Genomic DNA, 18645 nt, shown 5'->3' on the forward strand with positions numbered 1-18645 from the left:
AGCTATTAATTACTTAACCAACAGAAAACAATACAACAATACAACTTTTTGTACAAATGTGTATAATCTTTTTACAATTTTTAATTCCCATGTGATCCTATGAACAGAATACTTGTTTATGATTATTCAGCAATTAAAAAGATACTAATTTGTCTGACAAATAATTCTCATGAGACCATTTGAACAAAACAAATGTGGATATTTTAGATATTACTTTGAAGAACAGAAAAAAAGGACAAAAAAACACAAAAATATCTCACTCTTAGAACAAAGGTTCATGACTAAATTTTATAGAACCATTAATGGCAAAAAGGTTCTATAAATGTCTTACATGATTGCATAAAACTTTCATGTTTAACAGGTTGTTTAATTCATAAAATTGAATTAAAATCAAAAGGGAATTCAAACAAATTGGGAAGCCCTAAAAAGTTCTATATAGAACATTTTCTTCTAAGAGTAAAAGTAAAAATTAGGTGCTTAAATTATGAACATTAGGTGAAAATATTTACAGAGTCAAGCAAAAGGACTAAATGTGAGTGTATATGGCATGCAACAATGGCCCTTGTGCTCATCAATACAACTGCCATTCACAATAACACAGAATCATATTCATGCCGTGTTTTTTGATTGATAGAACTCATCGAAGTTGGTGACCTATGACAGTTTTGATAGGCTAAGAGGTTGTATTGTTTAGAAAGCAGAAGTTTAAAATGCATTTGTTATGGAGTATTAAATTAAATAAAAAAGACTGATCAATTCTGGACTGAATTAAAACAGTGGGCAGAGTTGGATTCTCAGAGGGCCGTCAGAAGACTGTAAACATCATTGCTGTCACTGGCGACGGATGGTTGAGTGAGGATGGTGACATACAAAGGATTCAGTTCAACCTGGAGGAAAAGTGAGTCTTAAAATGAGGAATAATTATTGCTATTGCTATTACATGTGCATCTGATTTACTCACCTTGGTTTGCTTTGATTCTTCACTGTTTCCTGCTTAACAAGACACATCAGATATCAAATAATGACCATGGTAGTGTATAATTAAAATGACGGTAAGATGCAACCTTTTTATTATTATTATTTTATTTCAATAGTCCACTTTAGACATTCTACTAGCTATAACTACGTCAACTAACTCTCATCAGAGTCTGTCTGCTTAATATCTCCTAACACTTTTATTCTGATGCTCCTCAACAGATATTTTACTGACCATAAGTAACTTTGCAAGTACATGTCAACTTATTCAACTAACAGTCTACTTCAGTCTACTAATACTCTAATGAGAGTTAGTTCACATGGTTGCAAAGTTACTTATAGTTAGTAGAACTAGAATGTCTAAAGCGGACCATCGAAATAAAGTGTAACCTAATATTTTAGTCAATTGTAGCAAAAAATATTTGGGAGCTTGACAAGCATTCATGTTGAACACATTTATATCAGAACAAGTGCAGATCAGAAGGTGTTTACAATAAAGTAAGCAGCATGAATATTATCCAGTTGAAATAGTCTGGAATTTTTCATGATTCTGGTTGGAGCTTATTTTTAAGCAAATAATATGGAAACATCAGTGCCAGCTAAAGCAAAGACTTGCAAATCACTATAACCGGTTTGCTATGATTTATGTAAGCAGCCTATAATAAATCACAATGCTATTTGCATAAAATAATACACAAAATACAATATATAATATGGAGGTGATTCGTTTTACTCTTTACCTGGTGGTTGAGAAGTGGATTGCACGTAGTTGATGGTTGAGTAAAATGCGGGCTCTTCCTCACCAGACTAAATAACAAAGATTGATCTATTAAATAGTGTCAAATATTAAAATGATCTCATAAATGGTTGATAATGATAGTAACACTTACTGAGTCTGAACCGGCAATTGGTAAAGAAACTCCTACAAAACAGATGAAGATTTCAGCAAACCTTGACATTAAACTGTATTTGACTTTTATTTTGATTATGGCTTACGTTTTGAGGAGAAAAGTAAAAACTTACCCTGCTTTTTACTTTTTTTTTCAATCCAAATCCTAGTAAATTTCACAAATATATTTTGTGCACCTCTTTATCCCTTACTTTCTTATAATTTCACCAATGATTTCATATATGCACAAAATAAACATCTCTACCTCTCGTCCTTTGGCCTTCCTGCGATAAAGGAAACATCAAATCAAAGTGTCAAGTTGACTAACCTTTTCATAATATCTATAAGCCACATTGAAGACATGGCAAACATTTTTTACACTTACGTGTACATCCGTATAAACAGATGCCCATGAGTCCAGTCAGTACAATTCCTCCACCAGTTGCAACCACAGCAATAGAGAAAAACATTTCTGTGTCAGACAAAGATATAAAAGATTAGGAAGTACACTGTTTCTAATGAATGTGCATCTTCATGGAAAAATTTAAGCCTCTGAGTAAAGTTACTTACTTTTATTTGAGTACGTCTTGATTTCAAGGCCTTCAACTATCAAGAGGAAATTTATAAAGGAGAAATTGACCATTAGCATATGTGCATTGTATTCAATGTTTATATAACATATTCAAATCTATACATATCAAAATTTTAAATAAATAAATTATTATTAAGTATTTCCCAGCTAACAAACAACATTCTGACTAACGTTTTGGCAAAGTTCTCTCAAAGAACTTATGATCAAACATTTGTCCAGTAACGTTAATAGAATGTCTGTACAAATGTATTTGTTTTTTAATAATGTTCTCAAAACATTAGCACAAAAAATACATAATTTATACATCATTCATGGTGCATTTTTTTTTTTTTTTTTCTGAAACGTTTTAGTTGGATGGTCATCTTATGTTTTTTAAATATTACTAGTTGTTTCAGAATGTTGTTTCAAACAATGTTTGAAGAATGTTACAATGGAATTCCTTAATGTTCGCAAAACCAAGAAAAAACACACAGAAATCATTCGGAAATAATGTTTTCATAACTTAATCAGAACGTTAGCAAAACGTTCTTAGAACATTTCTGTTAGTTTGGTTACCTGATGCAGGTTCTGTAGTTTCAGCAAGTGTAATCGATTCCAGGGATGCTGAAGATTTGTAAATAAATCAATCAAATGTGTTTTGGTTACAGTAATATTACAGATTAAAGAGAAGACCTGAGGACTTACCATTTGCAGGACCTGTTAAACTGCTGTCATTGGTAGTTAGACTGGACATATCTGTAGTAACAAAACAAATTTAAAGGGATAGTTCACTTTGAAATAAAATTTTGGTATGTTTTAGCTTACCTCAAGGGCATCCAAGATGTAGGTGTCTTTTTTTCCGCAGTAGTTTCAATTTTGATATTTTTAGGTCAAACCGTTCTTGTCTGTCAGTCATATAATGCAGGTCGATGGTCACTGTCTCAAAGAGCATGCACAGAGTCCAAATTAAAACAATTCCCCATCGTCCAAATTAAACAATTCCCCATCGTAAGTACACATTGATGGCCTAAGACACGAAACGAGTGGTTTGTGTGAGAAAATTAACAGTATTTATATCGTTTTTACCTCTTGAACACAGCCACGTCCAAGTGATCTGAGGGCGCGGGCGCATCCTGCTGTGTGACGTGTGCGCAGACTGGTGCATAGATATATACACTAGATGTCGCCTTGGCTACGGTTTCTTTCCAATGAACTGCAGTAGCCAAGGCGACATCTAGTGTATACAGTATATCTATGCACCAGTCTGCGCACACGTCACACAGCAGGATGCGCCCGCGCCCTCAGATCACTTGGACGTGGCTGTGTTCAAGAGGTAAAAACGATATAAATACTGTTCGTTTTCTCACACAAACCGCTCGTTTCGTGTCTTAGGCCATCAATGTGTACTTACGATGGGGAATTGTTAAATTTGGACGATGGGGAATTGTTTTAATTTGGACTCTGTGCTTGCTCTTTGAGATAGTGACCATAGACCTGCATTATATGACTGACAGACAAGAACGGTTTGACCTAAAAGTATCAAAATTGAAACTACTGCGGAAAAAAAGACACCTACATCTTGGATGCCCTTGAGGTAAGCTAAAACATACCAAAATTTTATTTCAAAGTGAACTATCCCTTTAAAGCCAACCAATCAAAATCTTTGATAAATAATTATGAGAAAGAAAGAAGCACTTACTGGTTATCGGGTCTGTTGTGATTTCAGTACTGGATGTTACAACCATTGCTATTGAAACCACAGAACAAGTTAAACATTATTAATGGACAAAACGATAAGAAGAATGTTTACAAAACGGAAAAGAGTTATGTCGGTTGTAAGGATTGTACAATCAAGACAACTCACATGTTGTGTCCGTTGTCGATGCGGTCGACAAATTTGCTGAAATTAATGTTTATATATGACATCGCAATGATCAGTTTAGAAAGTGTTAGAATAAGAAAGACATATTGGCTTTAAAAAGCCTTTAAAAACATTATTTTAGCAATTAGTCTATATGCCATAATACGAATTATTACAAATTAAATCAGAAACGCTGGAAATTCAATTAAAAATTCCACCTTCAGAGATTCCATTGGAGATCAATGTTGAGCCGTCCTCTGTGATCGGAGACAAAGATGACATGGCAGCCAAACCTTATGAGATTAAAAAACCAACAAATTTAAGGCAACCAGGTAACTTACTTTGTAAAAATATATATATTGTTATATATATAGTTAGTGTATTGACTCTTGAATATGATTAAGACAAGTAAAGGTTTATATAAGAATTAAGTCAAGTGTAGAGTTAAAAAAGGTAAATACTTCATAATAAAAAATTGTGCAAGGGGGAAAATGAATGGAAATCGGTATTAATATATGTATTCTTACAGGGAACAATAAGTCCATATGCCATTATACTCCTAAAAGGTCACATAATTATCTGTTAACAGATATATCCATTCAATTTTACAGTCTTTCTCTTCCAACTTGACTGTCAAGGGTGTATACATGTTTTTGTACAATTCCACCTTCAGAGATTCCATTGGAGATCAATGTTGAGCTGTCCTCTGTGATCGGATACAAAGATGACATGGCAGCCAAACCTTATGAGATTAAAAAAACAACAAATTTAAGGCAACCAGGTAACTTACTTTGTAAAAATATATATTTTGTTATATATATATATATATATATAGTTAGTGTATTGACTCTTGAATATGATTAAAGGACAAGTTCGGTATTTTACACTTAAAGCCCTGTTTTCAGATAGTTTCTGATGAAATACAATGGTTAAGATTGAAATTTGGACAAATGCTGCTGTCCCGAGAATTTTAGGTTTTTGTGGTAGCACCCCCCACCTATACAACGGTTGCATAGGTGCACTGGAAAAATCGTTCGTTTAGACGTGAAACTCACCGAGTGGTCAGGGGTGTTCACTGATATGCTCACACAAAAATCGCTGCAAAAGATGCTTTCAAACAGGTGTTTTACCATTCGTTGTAAAACTGTGGACCTATTTTTCCAAACGCCTCACACCCGTACATTCGTCCGTTGAGAGCTTGAATAATAGACACTCCAGCCCAGTTGGTGGTGATAATGCACCTTTGCCAATTGCAAGCAAACCACTGGCATTTCATTGAATACACAGAAGAAGCAGAAGAAGAAGCGGCGGAGTAATACCGTAAAGGTGCTGCGGTCTCACAGCACGTCCTATACAAGTCAATGGAGTTGGACAAAAACTACGATAAAACCTGTTGGAAAGCATCTTTTGCAGCGATGTTTGTGTGAGCATATCAGTGAACACCCCTGACCACTCTGTGAGTTTCACGTCTTTGTAAACGAAAGTTTAATGCGTTTTAGGAAAGATTATTCCAGTGCACCTATGCAGCCATTGTTAAGGTGGGGGGGGTGCTAACACAAAAACCTAAAATTCTCGGGACAGCAGCATTTGTCCAAAGTTCAATCTTAACCATTGTATTTCATCAGAAACGATCTGAAAACAGGGCTTTAAGTGTAAAATACCGAACTTGTCCTTTAAGACAAGTAAAGGTTTATATAAAAATGTAAAAGTCAAGTGTTGACTTCAAAAAAATATATACTTCATAATAAAAAATTGTGCAAGGGGGAAAATGAATGGAAATCGGTATTAATATATGTATTCTTACAGGGAACAATAAGTCTATATGCCATTATACTCCTAAAAGGTCACATAATTATCTGTTAACAGATATATCCATTCAATTTGACAGTCTTTCTCTTCCAACTTGACTGTCAAGGGTGTATACATGTTTTTGTACAATCCGAATACAAGGTTCACGACAATTAAAAATTCCACCTTCAGAGATTCCATTGGAGATCAATGTTGAGCTGTCCTCTGTGATCGGAGACAAAGATGACATGGCAGCCAAACCTTATGAGATTAAAAAAACAACCAATTTAAGTCTTTCTCTTCCATCTTGACTGTCAAGGGTGTATACATGTTTTTGTACAATCCAAATACAAGGTTCACGAAAATGACTTCAACTAAAGCCTATTGGCTGTTTAAAAAAAGGGGAGGTGACAACTTCCTCTATGCCCCACCCAACTTCCTGTTTCAGTTGGAAATATGTCAACACAGGAATCAATATGTTGTAATGGGGTTTTTAACTGGAGTAAAGCAACTGAAATACTCTTTAGTGTTTTCTTATGGGACATGAATACGAATTATTACAAGTTAAATCAGAAAAGCTGGAAATTCAATTAAAAATTCCACCTTCAGAGGTTCCATTGGAGATCAGTACAGTCTGGCTGTCCTCTGTGATCGGTGACAAAGATGACATGGTAGCCAAACCTTGGAAAAGAATAAACCACATTATCTATCTTTCTATTAAAAATAGTCTGTGATTAAACAGCTTACCTCTGACCTTTACTGAGACTTTGTTGGAATGAGGTGAGGTTGCGTTTTCTCCTAAGCCATACACAGTATAGTAGCAGGATATGTTGACATGTGAACCATCTGGATCTTGTGACCACATGATCAGTTCGATGCTGGTAAGGGTGATGTTACACAATGCACTTGGTTTTTTATAGTTCTCCTGCCCTGCAGTATAGAACATGCATTCAGAGACATGCTGATTCTCATGACCTCCACAGATCATCTGCACATTTTCTCCATAGGTGGCAAATGTAGGAGATATTGTCAGGGTGGCCTGCGGCAAACCTATAAAAAAAGATGAGATACATAAATTCACCTTTGCAATAAAATATCACAATTAATTATTAATTCAAACTTCTTTAAATTCATTTTAAATTTAATTAATTAATAAATAAATAAACATATAAATTGTCTGTGCATGTGTTAATGTCATTAATTTAATATACATGTCCAATATACTACTTATAACTGGACAAGCCAGTGTAAAAAATATTATTTTCATGATTTCTTGTCACAACTTTTTATCATTTGTCAAATCAACTTAGATAATTAATGTGGTTCAGATAACATAATATTTTGAGTTTCTATTTGTTAAACTTATCTCCTTCATTGAATTAACTCAAATTTAAAATTTCAATGAACTAAAAAATGTAAGTTTTTTTTTTACAATGTATTGACTCTTGAATATGATTAAGACAAGTAAAGGTTTATATAAGAATGAAGTCAAGTGTAGAGTTAAAAAAGGTAAATACTTCATAATAAAAATTGTGCAAGGGGGGAAATAAGCAGAAATCATTAATATGTATTCAAAGCGTACAGGGAACGTTCTCAGAATTTTTATTTAGACATTCGTCTAACGTTTTTTAAATGTTGCTATGTTATCCATGTTATTTGTTTCAGAAAGAACAAAGAACATTCAAAAGTAACATTCTCATAATATTTGCAAAATGATAAAATGGAATTGCAAAATAATGGAAAAAACTGAACATTTAAAAATACTGAACATTTTGAATATTTAAAGAACATGTAAAAAAACATTTTCGTAACTTAACGGGAACATTAGCAAACGTGATCATATTTTTGTTAGCTGGGTTAATATCATTGTAAAGCATGAGAGATCACTTACCCTGTGATTTAACCAGCAGTAAAAGCTGAAAAGTTATTAAGATGAACAGGGCCATTTCACTATGACACTGTGAACAAACTTTCGATTAGAAGTGAACAATAGACGCTACTTAAAGTGTCTGAAAGGGAAGTAGGAAATGATACTTACCTCAAAATGGGTGAAATGTCCGTTCAACCTGACATTTCTGTAAAAGAATTTGGCACTTTATAAAATTATATTTGACCAATTACCATGCATCAGTGTCATTATGACATCAAAACTGACAAAAGGATCACAGACGTAAGAAAAGTAAGAATCAAACTGCAGAAACAGGTAATTCACATGGGTGATGATCAAGACATTAAAATAGGAAGTTTACAGGGTCACTTTCACTTTAGAAGTGTCCGTTATCACCGTTGTTCTACAGAAGTGGTAAACGAGAAGTACAATGGTACTTAAAGTTAGATTATGAATCCTGCTTTTAGATTTAATGTTATCTTTGACAATGTCTGAACAGCAATTTTTTATGTCTAGCAGAATTTTGAATCATCAGGCCTAGTCTAAATTAAACTATAGCATATTTCAAGCTAGTTTTGCAATCAAAGTTGTTGTTGTTGTTGTTGTTGCACATAAGAAAAATCACACTCAGGGAGACTTTAGTGAGCATGAACAATGTTGTGTTACTCCCTAAAAAAGTAACTAATTATGTTACTTGGTTACTTTTTATGGAAACTCAAATATGAATGTGTAAATTTATAAAGCAATGTGTTACTTTACTCGTTACATCAAAAGAAATCTGATTATGTAATGCATGTTAGTTGTTATCCCAACATTGGTGCTGAATAAGAATCATTGTCAATCTTAATCGCTTCCAGACTCCCCTATATAAAACCTGTGCGGACATGGTCTACACAGCTCAAAACGTCTACCGTGATGTCAGCAAGGGATGCTTTTGTCCCTTTTATAACATTTCATCAATGAAACCCAGCAAATATTGGCCAACAGGATTGTTTAGCAGATTTAGCATTCTGTTTTAGCTGATATTTACACATCCCATCATTCATTTTAATGACACGTTGACCAAACAAGACCAAACAATTTAGGCGTGTTGTGCGAGTGGGTCACCGATGACGTTTGCACCTGCTTGTGTCAGAGAGATACCACAGGGACAATGCAGGGCCGTTAATTTAAAGCGTTTGCAGACGGTCTTTAATGGGGTCAGTGTAACAACAACCCACACCCATCGCTGTGGCCTTCAAGGCCTGAAAAGAATCTACTGCTTGGGTTCAGAGAAAAAAAGTGGAGGTCACCTTAATGTCAGATATTAAACATCTAGGGCTTGTTTGAACAGGAGGTTTGGTGATTATATAAATCGGTCATACAGAGAAAGGGAAATTCTTCTTTGAGCAAAGAGGATCTGCTCTGAAAGGTTGCTAGGAGTGACAAAAGTCACAGACGCAGTTTGAAATGGAAGCGCTTGCCAAACTTTCCCTCTCTTTTGTAAACAGTCACAAGGAGAATCTGAAACACTCGGTCGCATTAAAATAGTTTTTTAATGATTGAAATGGTCTATTTACAGTTTTAATGGCATCTAAACTCTCCATCAGCCTTTAGAGACTTAACAAGCAGACAACATAATATTTAGAATATCAGAACGTGGCAATTGAATATGCATGAAATAATGGCTTCTAATTTATAAAATGTTTGTTTTTAATTTGGCAATAAAATTTAAAATGTATAAAAATTCATGGGTCATTCACCACCATGGATGATGACCTTTGACCCTTTCTCATAATTCCATATGTCAATGTATTTTATATTCATATCAACACAAATTAAAAATGCCTGACATAAGATATGATACATGTCCTACTATCTTCTATAGCAGTGGACAAATGCAGAACTCTCTCAAAACACATTTTTAAAAAAAGATTGGGAATTATTATATTGTTGTTTTGGGGGGAATTGAGATTATATTTTCCTTGGGATTAAATCATTTGTGCATCAGATTGTAAAAAAAAGGAAAAAAAGGAATTTTGTAGTTCCTCCAATAATATTTACTAGTCACATGTACTAGTTCTGGCTAAAATATATATATATTTTTATGTACTTTACAGCAGCTATCTTGCACATCACATTCGCAAACATCTTTTGTGTCTGTGAAAATGCAAGATTTGGTCTAAAAAAAAACAGTTCAGAAAAAGGTATTAGGCTTTTTTGGCATAACCTTGAATCTACAGTCTTCATTTGTGAACCAATAGTTGTATAAGTCACTACTGCCCATGTTCAGTGAACAGATTGGTCCAAAAAAAGTAATTTATTCACATTATTTTCATCTGCAGGAGAGGAGAGTGACCAATAACTCACTCACACCAATAACCAATAACTAAGTGACAAAATGTAGCTATAATAATGCTAGATTAATGTGCATTTTATTGGAAAGTTTTATTAATATATATTTTTCCAGTCATTTGAAGCTGGATTGTCCTAGTGTTAGCTGTGTCCCACTGAAGAAATATAGAGTGGAATTCTTTTCTTTTTCACTTTGCGAAACCGACCACTAACTAGAAATTTAATTTCATGTTGTTTTTCACAGATCCAGTATGAAGTATCTTCTATAATTTTTTGAAAACAAAAAATATCAGTGGGACAAAAAATCCAGCACCCGGCAATTCTTCATAAAAAAAAAACAGTAAAAAAAGAAAAAGCAGAGTCTTTTATGGAGCTAGGCTACATCAGATGAGTGTATTTACACAGCCACCGTGGTGGTAGAAGACACGGGTGTTGCGGCTCCTTCCGGTGTAACCTTAGCCAATCGGTGGTCCTTGTTTTGCGAGCAGCTCCGCCCACAGAGCTGGCAGGACGCGCAGCAGGGGTTGCAGCAGGGCATGAATCGAAACACACTCACTCGCCACAAGAACCAGCCGGGGGCCCAACAGCACCAGCACATGAGAACCCCTCCTGCCGTCACACCCAGAACCACATACAGCGCCAGCAGAGACATGGAAGCCTGGGAATCTGGAGAAGAAAGGATTTCATTATTGGACTAGGAACTACAATTCCTTGTGAGATTTAAACGAATTCAGTACAAACACTCGCACTCACTACATATTCTTGAAACTGCCATCTATGGCATCAATTATTAAACAGACAATAACTTTTAAAATAAAACAATAATATGTGATGATATGGTGTGTATTATACCAGAGGGGTACCAGGATGTCATGTTTGGGGGGGCATTTGGCTTGTTTGGGGGGGCAACATAAACAATTGACAAATCGGCACAAAATTAAGCTATACTACACACAATCTTGTTTAGTGCAGATCTTTTTCTAAACCAGGAACCCAGTGATAGGCACAGGACCCCTATTGGACTATATGGCTATCACATAAAAGTTAGTTAAACCAGGTCAACATTAATAATATGATGATGATATTATTATCACGTTATTGTCACGTTTGTTAAGAGGTAAATTCTTCTTCTAAGCTGACCCAGACGTAGGTGCTACTTTTAGGGCTAAAATGCTTCGTGAATTACTCTTAGTAAAACACATTAGGAGTCTAAAGTTATGAGTGACACGCCCATTATTTTTCGGAGTTTCTCTTAAATTCGCCAGTAAGGAGCTACTTGTAGCCTCTTAAAAGATTCTTTGTGAATACGGTCCCAGGTAAAAAGTTTGATATGCTCATTTGAACAGTATGAGAATAGTATTTGAATGTTATTCTCTTGTTGTAAGTGGCTTTGGATAAAAGTGTCTGCTAAATGAATAAATGTAAATGTAAACAGTGGGCCTAGATAAAAGGAAACATAACATATTAGGCTACAGGAGGTCAGGAGACCTAGTGAGTTGAAATAAAAGCTATTTTTGTGAAGCTAAAAGGTCAGACAGATGAGACAGAATTTGGTCACACATGTACTCAGCATCAAGCTGATTCAATTCAATGAGGCCGATTAGGTGTCAGAGGCAGCATGTTCAGTGTTGCTAGCAGATGCGCTGAGCTCGACAGAGGAAGCTTGCATGGAGGGTGAAGGACAAGGTGCCTGTTTTTTAATGAGCCACTTATGCATTTTTTATGTTTAATAACAACTGGTATTATAACGATTGTACTTGTCTAATTATTACTTATCCAAAAGCCAACTTCATTGACTTCAGTGCCAACTGTGACTAGAGACTAGCAACTTCAGTGACTAGCAGCTAGCTAAGTAGCCTGAGCTAGGGTATGTTACCCAACAAATGAATAGCCTGCAAAAATAAAAAACACTCACACTGTTCAACTACAAGACTTTCAGGAAAAGCTTATAAGAACACACTAGCATTAAATGAGAAAAGAACAAAGTTGTGAGCAGTGAGCGTTTTAACACGAACATCTATATCATCGTAATATACGTATCTGCATTTTATGCCTTATCCAATCAGACCAAGCCTACAGTTAAAGAATTATATTGAGTTGACTGAAATATTCAAACCCAAAATTAACTAATTTAATTATTTATTAAATATTAGTGTATCATTTTACTTGCCTATCAACACTCTAAACAGTGTTATTTTATTAGTTACTATTACAGTACTTATTATATATAATTCATATTTATTTATTTTTATATAGTTAATGTTAGTATTTCATCTTATTTCAGTTAGTTGGCAAGGCAACATTTCTAATTTTCATGTACGTTTTCATGCAAGTTTTTCATCTCTTTATGTTTTATTTCAGTTTTATTTCAATTAATGAAAACAATTTTTAATTATTTAATTGGCTTATTGTTTAATTTGGTGACTATGTTCATTACATCATTTTGTACAGTAATATAAGATTTTATAGTCCTTTTAATGCTACTTTCTTTTGGTTAACTAAAGCTTTCTTGGTGAAATCTGTCCCTCGAGTAGCGCGCCATCGTTTGAACACCTGTGGATCGGATGTGGAGGTAAATGATATCTATTTGTTCAAATGCACAAATGTGAGTAGTGGCTACTTAGCAGACTAGTGCTCTTGAAAAGTTACAACGAGCAGTTGATTTACAGCTCACTGTTTGCAATGAACATTTATGTGCTCCTCAATTAGCTTTGTGTCCTTAGCCTTTCAGAGTTCACCATAGCAATAAAACTAAATTTATGGTCACTCAAAAAGAGCCACAGTTCTGAGGAGTAGTCATTATATTTGAGTTCTTGTGCATCAAACCATCTTCTTCATCTATCTTACTAAACTCATTTTTAAGGTCTAAAAATGCACTAAAAACAGGATGGTGTATGGATGGATGGATATTGTACATTAAACCTACAACCATGTAAACCTGATTTATTGAACATTGCTGCAGCTTAAACAGACAGTTTGGTTTTGTTAGTTTGGCCTTCTACAATTAACCATACAGCATTCTGGGAAGCCAGTAAAACAAGTTTGTAGAGTTTCATTTTAAGCAATTCTACAAGACGGACAAGAAACAACTGACTTATCTTAAAGGAATAGATCATTCAGAAATGAAAATGCTGTCATTTATGCACATTTATGCATAATGCCATTGCAAAATTCTATAAATTTCTTTCTTTCTAACACAACAGAAGATGTTTGCCAATGTTTTGCAAGAGTGCATTTCTAAATGTAGGGAAAAAAAGACATTTAAGGTGTTATTTACTGAAAATCCTCCTTTCACCAAATCATTTTCAGTTCAAATATAGACATGTCTCAGCAGATTTGATGTTTTAATATTTTTATGTTAAATCTGGAGTAATGCATCTTTATGCGCCTCTTTTGAATCAAATGCAAGTGAGATTTGAGGACCAATTTCAGCAAATTATAACTTAAATTTTCTTTTGATCACACAAAGCTATCATATGAATTCATAGGACTTACGAAGATCAATATAGTCGTATATTGATAGTTTTATGGTGCTTTTTGGCACTTTTTGAGCTTGAAGGAAAAGATCCTTGGTTGGCATTATTGTGAGAGAATTTTTGTTCTGGTTCTGTTTGATTGCATGTTTTTTATTGCTTTTCAGAACTACTGGAGAGCTTACCAGTCACAGAATCCAGACCAGGAATTGCGTTTGGAGTGGCACAGTTTTTTAAAGTGGACACTGTCAGAGTAGGCAAGACGTTCAGCATCTGTGCTGGTTGGGTAACATGGTGCTGCGGGGGCTTGGGTGTAGATAGAGGACCTGAAACACACAAAAACAAGAACAAAACCTATCAAGAACAAATCTCAAATGGAACAGCCTTCTTAAAATAAACTCTTTACTGACCATTGCAATCAGGAAAATCGATTAAGTCACTGCCATCGCCACAGTTGTCAATGCCTTTATCATCTGCACAAACCAGACTCATGGGAATACACTTCCCGTTCCGACAGTTGAAGTAAGGCTGCCCGCTGCACTCTGATTGGTTAAAACCTGGAGAGACAAACAATATGAGCAGTTTATATAGACTTCAAGAAAAAAGTTAAACCGACTAAGTAGTGATGGGTGTTTTCTAAACTCTGCTTCGTGAAGCTTCAAAACCTTTTGTTTCGAACCAGTGATTCAGAATGAATATATATCTAGCAAAGTCACGTGATTTCAGTAAACAAGGCTTTGTTACGTCATAACTGTTTCAAAACGTTTCAAAATTTCAATTGTTGTTCACTGCTACGGGCAGATCTCTGTAAAATCTATATGTGAGTCTATATGGTTTTACCTGATCTCGGATCAGTTTTATAAATGTGGAAATGACACATTTGTATAATTCTTTCTGAGCTGATTAACCAAGCTCTCCATAAAATCAAACAAAACAAGCCCTACAATGTAATAAAATAACATATCATACAGACATTTAATATTTAATCAATGGTAAGATTTCTTAACTGCATTTAATTGATTACACATTCAATAAAATATTTGCAATTGGTTTGTAAAAGGTGTTTTTATTCACTGTTCTGACCAGCAGGCGTTACCAGTGTGTGGCGTTTTAAGCCCTTTGGAACAGCGAATCAATTGGTTCAAATGATTTAAAATTTTTAAAAGCTTTGTTTCTCCCATCACTACTGAGAAGTGGATGTAAACACATTCTAACCCAGCCTGAATGAAGTGAAGTCTCCAACAAAGTCCACTCTTGGCTGAGTTCCTCGCGTCACAAGACGTAGAGTTAGAAATCTGCCCGTTGACAACACTGGTCGAGGAGGGCTCTTCCCACAGAGTGGCGGGCCAATTGGGGGTGCGGACTTATCCCTCCCATCGTAGAACTGGATGTAAGAGCCAGCATGGCATGGGTCCTCTGGCCCTTCCCTCGTGGTTGGCTCCAAGCTCATGTCAGGCCGCGTCGGGCCAGATGAAGAGGACCCCCTGGGTGATTCCGGAAAAAGGGGTGGGGGACTGTGCGGTGACACTCTTAGCAGGCTGTAGACCAGGAAGAAGCGGAAGTAGAATTGCACCTTGTCCCGGGGAGTGGCGGACTGCATGGTGAGATGGCAGTCCGTTCCCATGGAGACAAAGTAGTACCTCCGGGACTCCTGGTGGGACTTTACAATCATACCGTCCCCCTGTATCGTCTGTCCACAGAAGTCCACCACATTCACTGTTGGGAATATTGACATTCAGGGTCATTTTCTTTGAGAAACTGAGATGTGCATGGGGCTCCAAACCAAATTTTGTTTCAGTTAATTGTTACCCAAGTCAGCTTTATTTGGATGAATTCAGGTTGATTGGGACACTTTTTCCCAGTCATCTTAATGGCAAAAAGTGTCCTAATTAACCTGAATTCACCCTATATGGGGTTTAATATACAATTCAAATGTTTCAGCAGCTTAACAGTACTAAACAGGAAAATAATAGAATCAATGATGCAAAATTCTTCAAATATGTGACAAATTAAGATTCTGCTGTAAAGCAGCTCTAAAAAAGACAATAGTGTCATTATTCAGTTCAGTTTAATAACTGTGTAAAGTTCATCAATTATGAAACACATTCAATTTAGCTATAAGCAGCTCTACAGAAGGCAACAGTGTCATGAACAACATTCCAGGTTGAAAATGTAATCCTAACTATATCCCTCAACCCTAAACCTAACCCTGTTATCCCTAAAGGGGAAATGATAGGTGAATAACTCTGATGTCGAAGCACTAAACCCTGGTTGTAGGCCTAAACTGGACATAAACTGTAAACTTGTCCCTCAAATCTGATTGGTTGATTGGAATGTTGTTCCAGTATCAACAAAGATGTTGATCCAGGAACATGTTGCACTTGGTGAAATAAGGTTCTGCAGTCAGTTCAGTGTTAATGTTGCAAAATGTAATGTCCAGTCAAATCAATAATGTTCCTGAATATTAAATCAAATGCCTTTTAATCCCTAACTAAGCAGGCGACAGTGGCAAGGAACCCAAACCCCATGCTGTGCAGAATGAAATAAAGAACACAGAGATGGAGGGAAAACAGAACAAATCCAGTTCTAATCTAGAAAGACCACAAGCATGAACTGGCTTTGCATCCCCCCATCTGAGGTACGGACCAAATAATAGGAAGATTTACAACCTCTCCTTGGTTTATTAGCTTTGTAACCAAGGGCAACAGGTGGATCCGTGATGTCTCACTGCCAGGAATGTCCAGAGAAACCTTCAATTGGTGGAAAAGGACCAATACCTCAAAATATTCCGTAACCATGAATCCTAAACTGAGTTTCCACAAAAATGAGCAGCAGCAGAATAGTAAGTTCCCTATAAATGTTTTAATTGGCCAGAACAAAGCGCTCTGAGCTCTAATCACACCCGAGTTCCCATTGTAATTCCCAACTCTAGAAAAACAGCAGAGAGCGTGCCAACTCTGTGGGTAATGACACAGATGCCACAGGCTTTTCACAGGACCAGATGAGGAGGTGTTATATTAATGTTTGGTGTCAGATCAAATAAATCATCCCTAGCTAGATGCATTGTCTTATAATGAAAGGCAATAAATTATTTGTATATCAAAGTATAACTATCTATGTGTGTGTGTGTGTGTGTGTGTGTGTGTGTGTGTGTGTGTGTGTGTGTGTGTGTGTGTGTGTGTGTGTGTGTGTGTGTGTGATTGTTCTAAGATTTTTACAAATATGTGATTTTGTGAAACAGACACAACTAATGTAAGGAGAAAGGTTATTTGGAGGCCAATTTTGAGGTAAACAATTATAGCAATATAATATATAGTATTTTATATTAAATAAATAGTAGGCCATTTTAATATTTGTCTTCCCTTTTTTTCTTCTGTATAATACAGTAAAGGATTTTGGAATGACATAGATGAGTAAACTTTTAAAAATAAAAGATAAAAAATATGGTAACACTTCTACTGCATTTATTAATCTTAGTTAATGTTAATTTAAACTAATTAATTTTAACTGTTGTGTGTTAACATTTGTTAATGCACTTTTAACTAACATGAACAACTGGATTTTTATTAACTAATATTAACAAAGATTAGGCTAATCAATTATGTAACAAATGTATTGCTATGTTAGTTTTTTATATTAATAAAAACAAACCAAAAATACAAATTGTTATTATTTCAAATATATAATTTTAAAAGTTTGAACTGCAAAAACTTATTGAATGAAAATAAAACAGCGAGGTAAACGCTTAAAAAGTCATTTTAAATCTACTTTCATTCAACTTCATTAGATTACAGTTGTGGTAAGACGAATTAGGCTACATGGGACAAGCCAAATGTCTGTGAAAGCAATTGCAACTCCAGCTAGTTCTATTGCCAACACACACAAATGAATTAAGAATACGAGAAGAAACCCAAGTGCAACAAGTGTCTCAGACGAGGTAATAACGGGATAAATCTTGAGAAGTGAACACCCATCACCCTACCTGTCTCAATGGAGAGACTCTGGCGTGTCATTAAGCTGAACAGAACAAACCATCCTGACAGGAGCTGAATGCATCGAACTGCGGCCATCTCGGGTGTCCAAGCAAAGACACTGGCTCCTCCAATATTAAACGCAATTGTTCTGTCGCATTTGTATCGCGCAAAGTCTACTCTTGCGAAAACCAAACATTCCCCTAATTTATAAAGCCGACATATAGCCTGTGAAACACCCCCAGAAGTGTCTTGCTTTTGAAGCGGGAATATTTGTCTACGGCGTCTCAGATGCGTCGAGCTTAATCCTTGTTCATCATCCCTGCTTTTGTGTCTTTGAAACCTCTTTGTCAAATGTATTCGTCTAAACTATTTCCATGACTACAGGTCCAATGTCACGGATCTAAAGGAGGAGCCGTGCAGGACCCCCTCAAAGTTGCCCCCCACACAAGCACCATCTAGTGCTGAAGAAGACAGGGGTGAACATCTGTCACACTGATGACATTTGGACATGCACACAGTTGCAAAGTGTTTTGTAGAGCACTAAAAGGGAACTGTTGGAGTTTTATAAATACAGGTGTACTTTTATACTACTAAAGTATATAGCCTACTAGTCAAAATATGCACTTTGCAATACTATAGTTCACAATTGACATTAAAACTATTGACACGACTAAGTAATATGTAGGCTTTTTCAGAGTTGCCAACTCTCAATGAAAGCAACATGGGATGCTTTTTATAAAAGTATTAAAGGAGTTCACATGTTTACTAGACTTTTGTTGCTGCTTGCCCTTTACAATTTGCAACACATTCATTGTTTTGTATAAAAATTATTATTATTATTATTATTATGCGATGAGTTGTATTTGTCTACAGAACAAAATTCAAGCATTTA

The 18645-nt window shown here is 35.5% G+C and overlaps 2 protein-coding genes across 5 annotated transcripts; both read right to left on the reverse strand.

The window, feature by feature from the left end:
- Positions 1–45: 45 nt before the first annotated feature.
- On the reverse strand, positions 46–8362 carry LOC309487811 (uncharacterized protein). 4 transcript variants are annotated; one of them, XM_082155678.1, is made up of 19 exons: positions 8123–8362; positions 7976–8042; positions 6832–7134; positions 6688–6765; positions 6271–6345; positions 4964–5038; positions 4515–4589; positions 4300–4335; positions 4135–4182; positions 3141–3191; positions 3012–3059; positions 2435–2470; positions 2250–2336; positions 2130–2148; positions 1999–2030; positions 1866–1897; positions 1716–1782; positions 962–993; positions 46–887 (listed from the first exon to the last, which is right to left on the reverse strand). In XM_082155678.1, exons 2-19 carry the CDS (start codon positions 8028–8030, stop codon positions 795–797), a joined length of 1242 nt encoding a protein of 413 aa, XP_082011804.1. In that variant the 5' UTR covers positions 8031–8042; positions 8123–8362; the 3' UTR covers positions 46–794. The 4 variants fall into 4 exon arrangements, with proteins under 4 accessions (XP_082011804.1, XP_082011805.1, XP_082011806.1 ...); XM_082155679.1 differs by having other exon boundaries at positions 962–990; positions 8123–8361; XM_082155680.1 differs by having other exon boundaries at positions 2435–2464; positions 8123–8360.
- Positions 8363–9470: 1108 nt separating this feature from the next.
- On the reverse strand, positions 9471–18097 carry ldlrad2 (low density lipoprotein receptor class A domain containing 2). Its single transcript, XM_082155412.1, has 5 exons — positions 17762–18097; positions 14995–15495; positions 14190–14336; positions 13965–14105; positions 9471–10972 (listed from the first exon to the last, which is right to left on the reverse strand). Exons 1-5 carry the CDS (start codon positions 17847–17849, stop codon positions 10704–10706), a joined length of 1146 nt encoding a protein of 381 aa, XP_082011538.1. The 5' UTR covers positions 17850–18097; the 3' UTR covers positions 9471–10703.
- Between the last annotated feature and the right edge of the window lie 548 nt (positions 18098–18645).

Source organism: Leuciscus leuciscus (assembly GCF_965113295.1).
Source record: "Leuciscus leuciscus genome assembly, chromosome: 23".
NCBI lineage: Eukaryota > Metazoa > Chordata > Actinopteri > Cypriniformes > Leuciscidae > Leuciscus > Leuciscus leuciscus.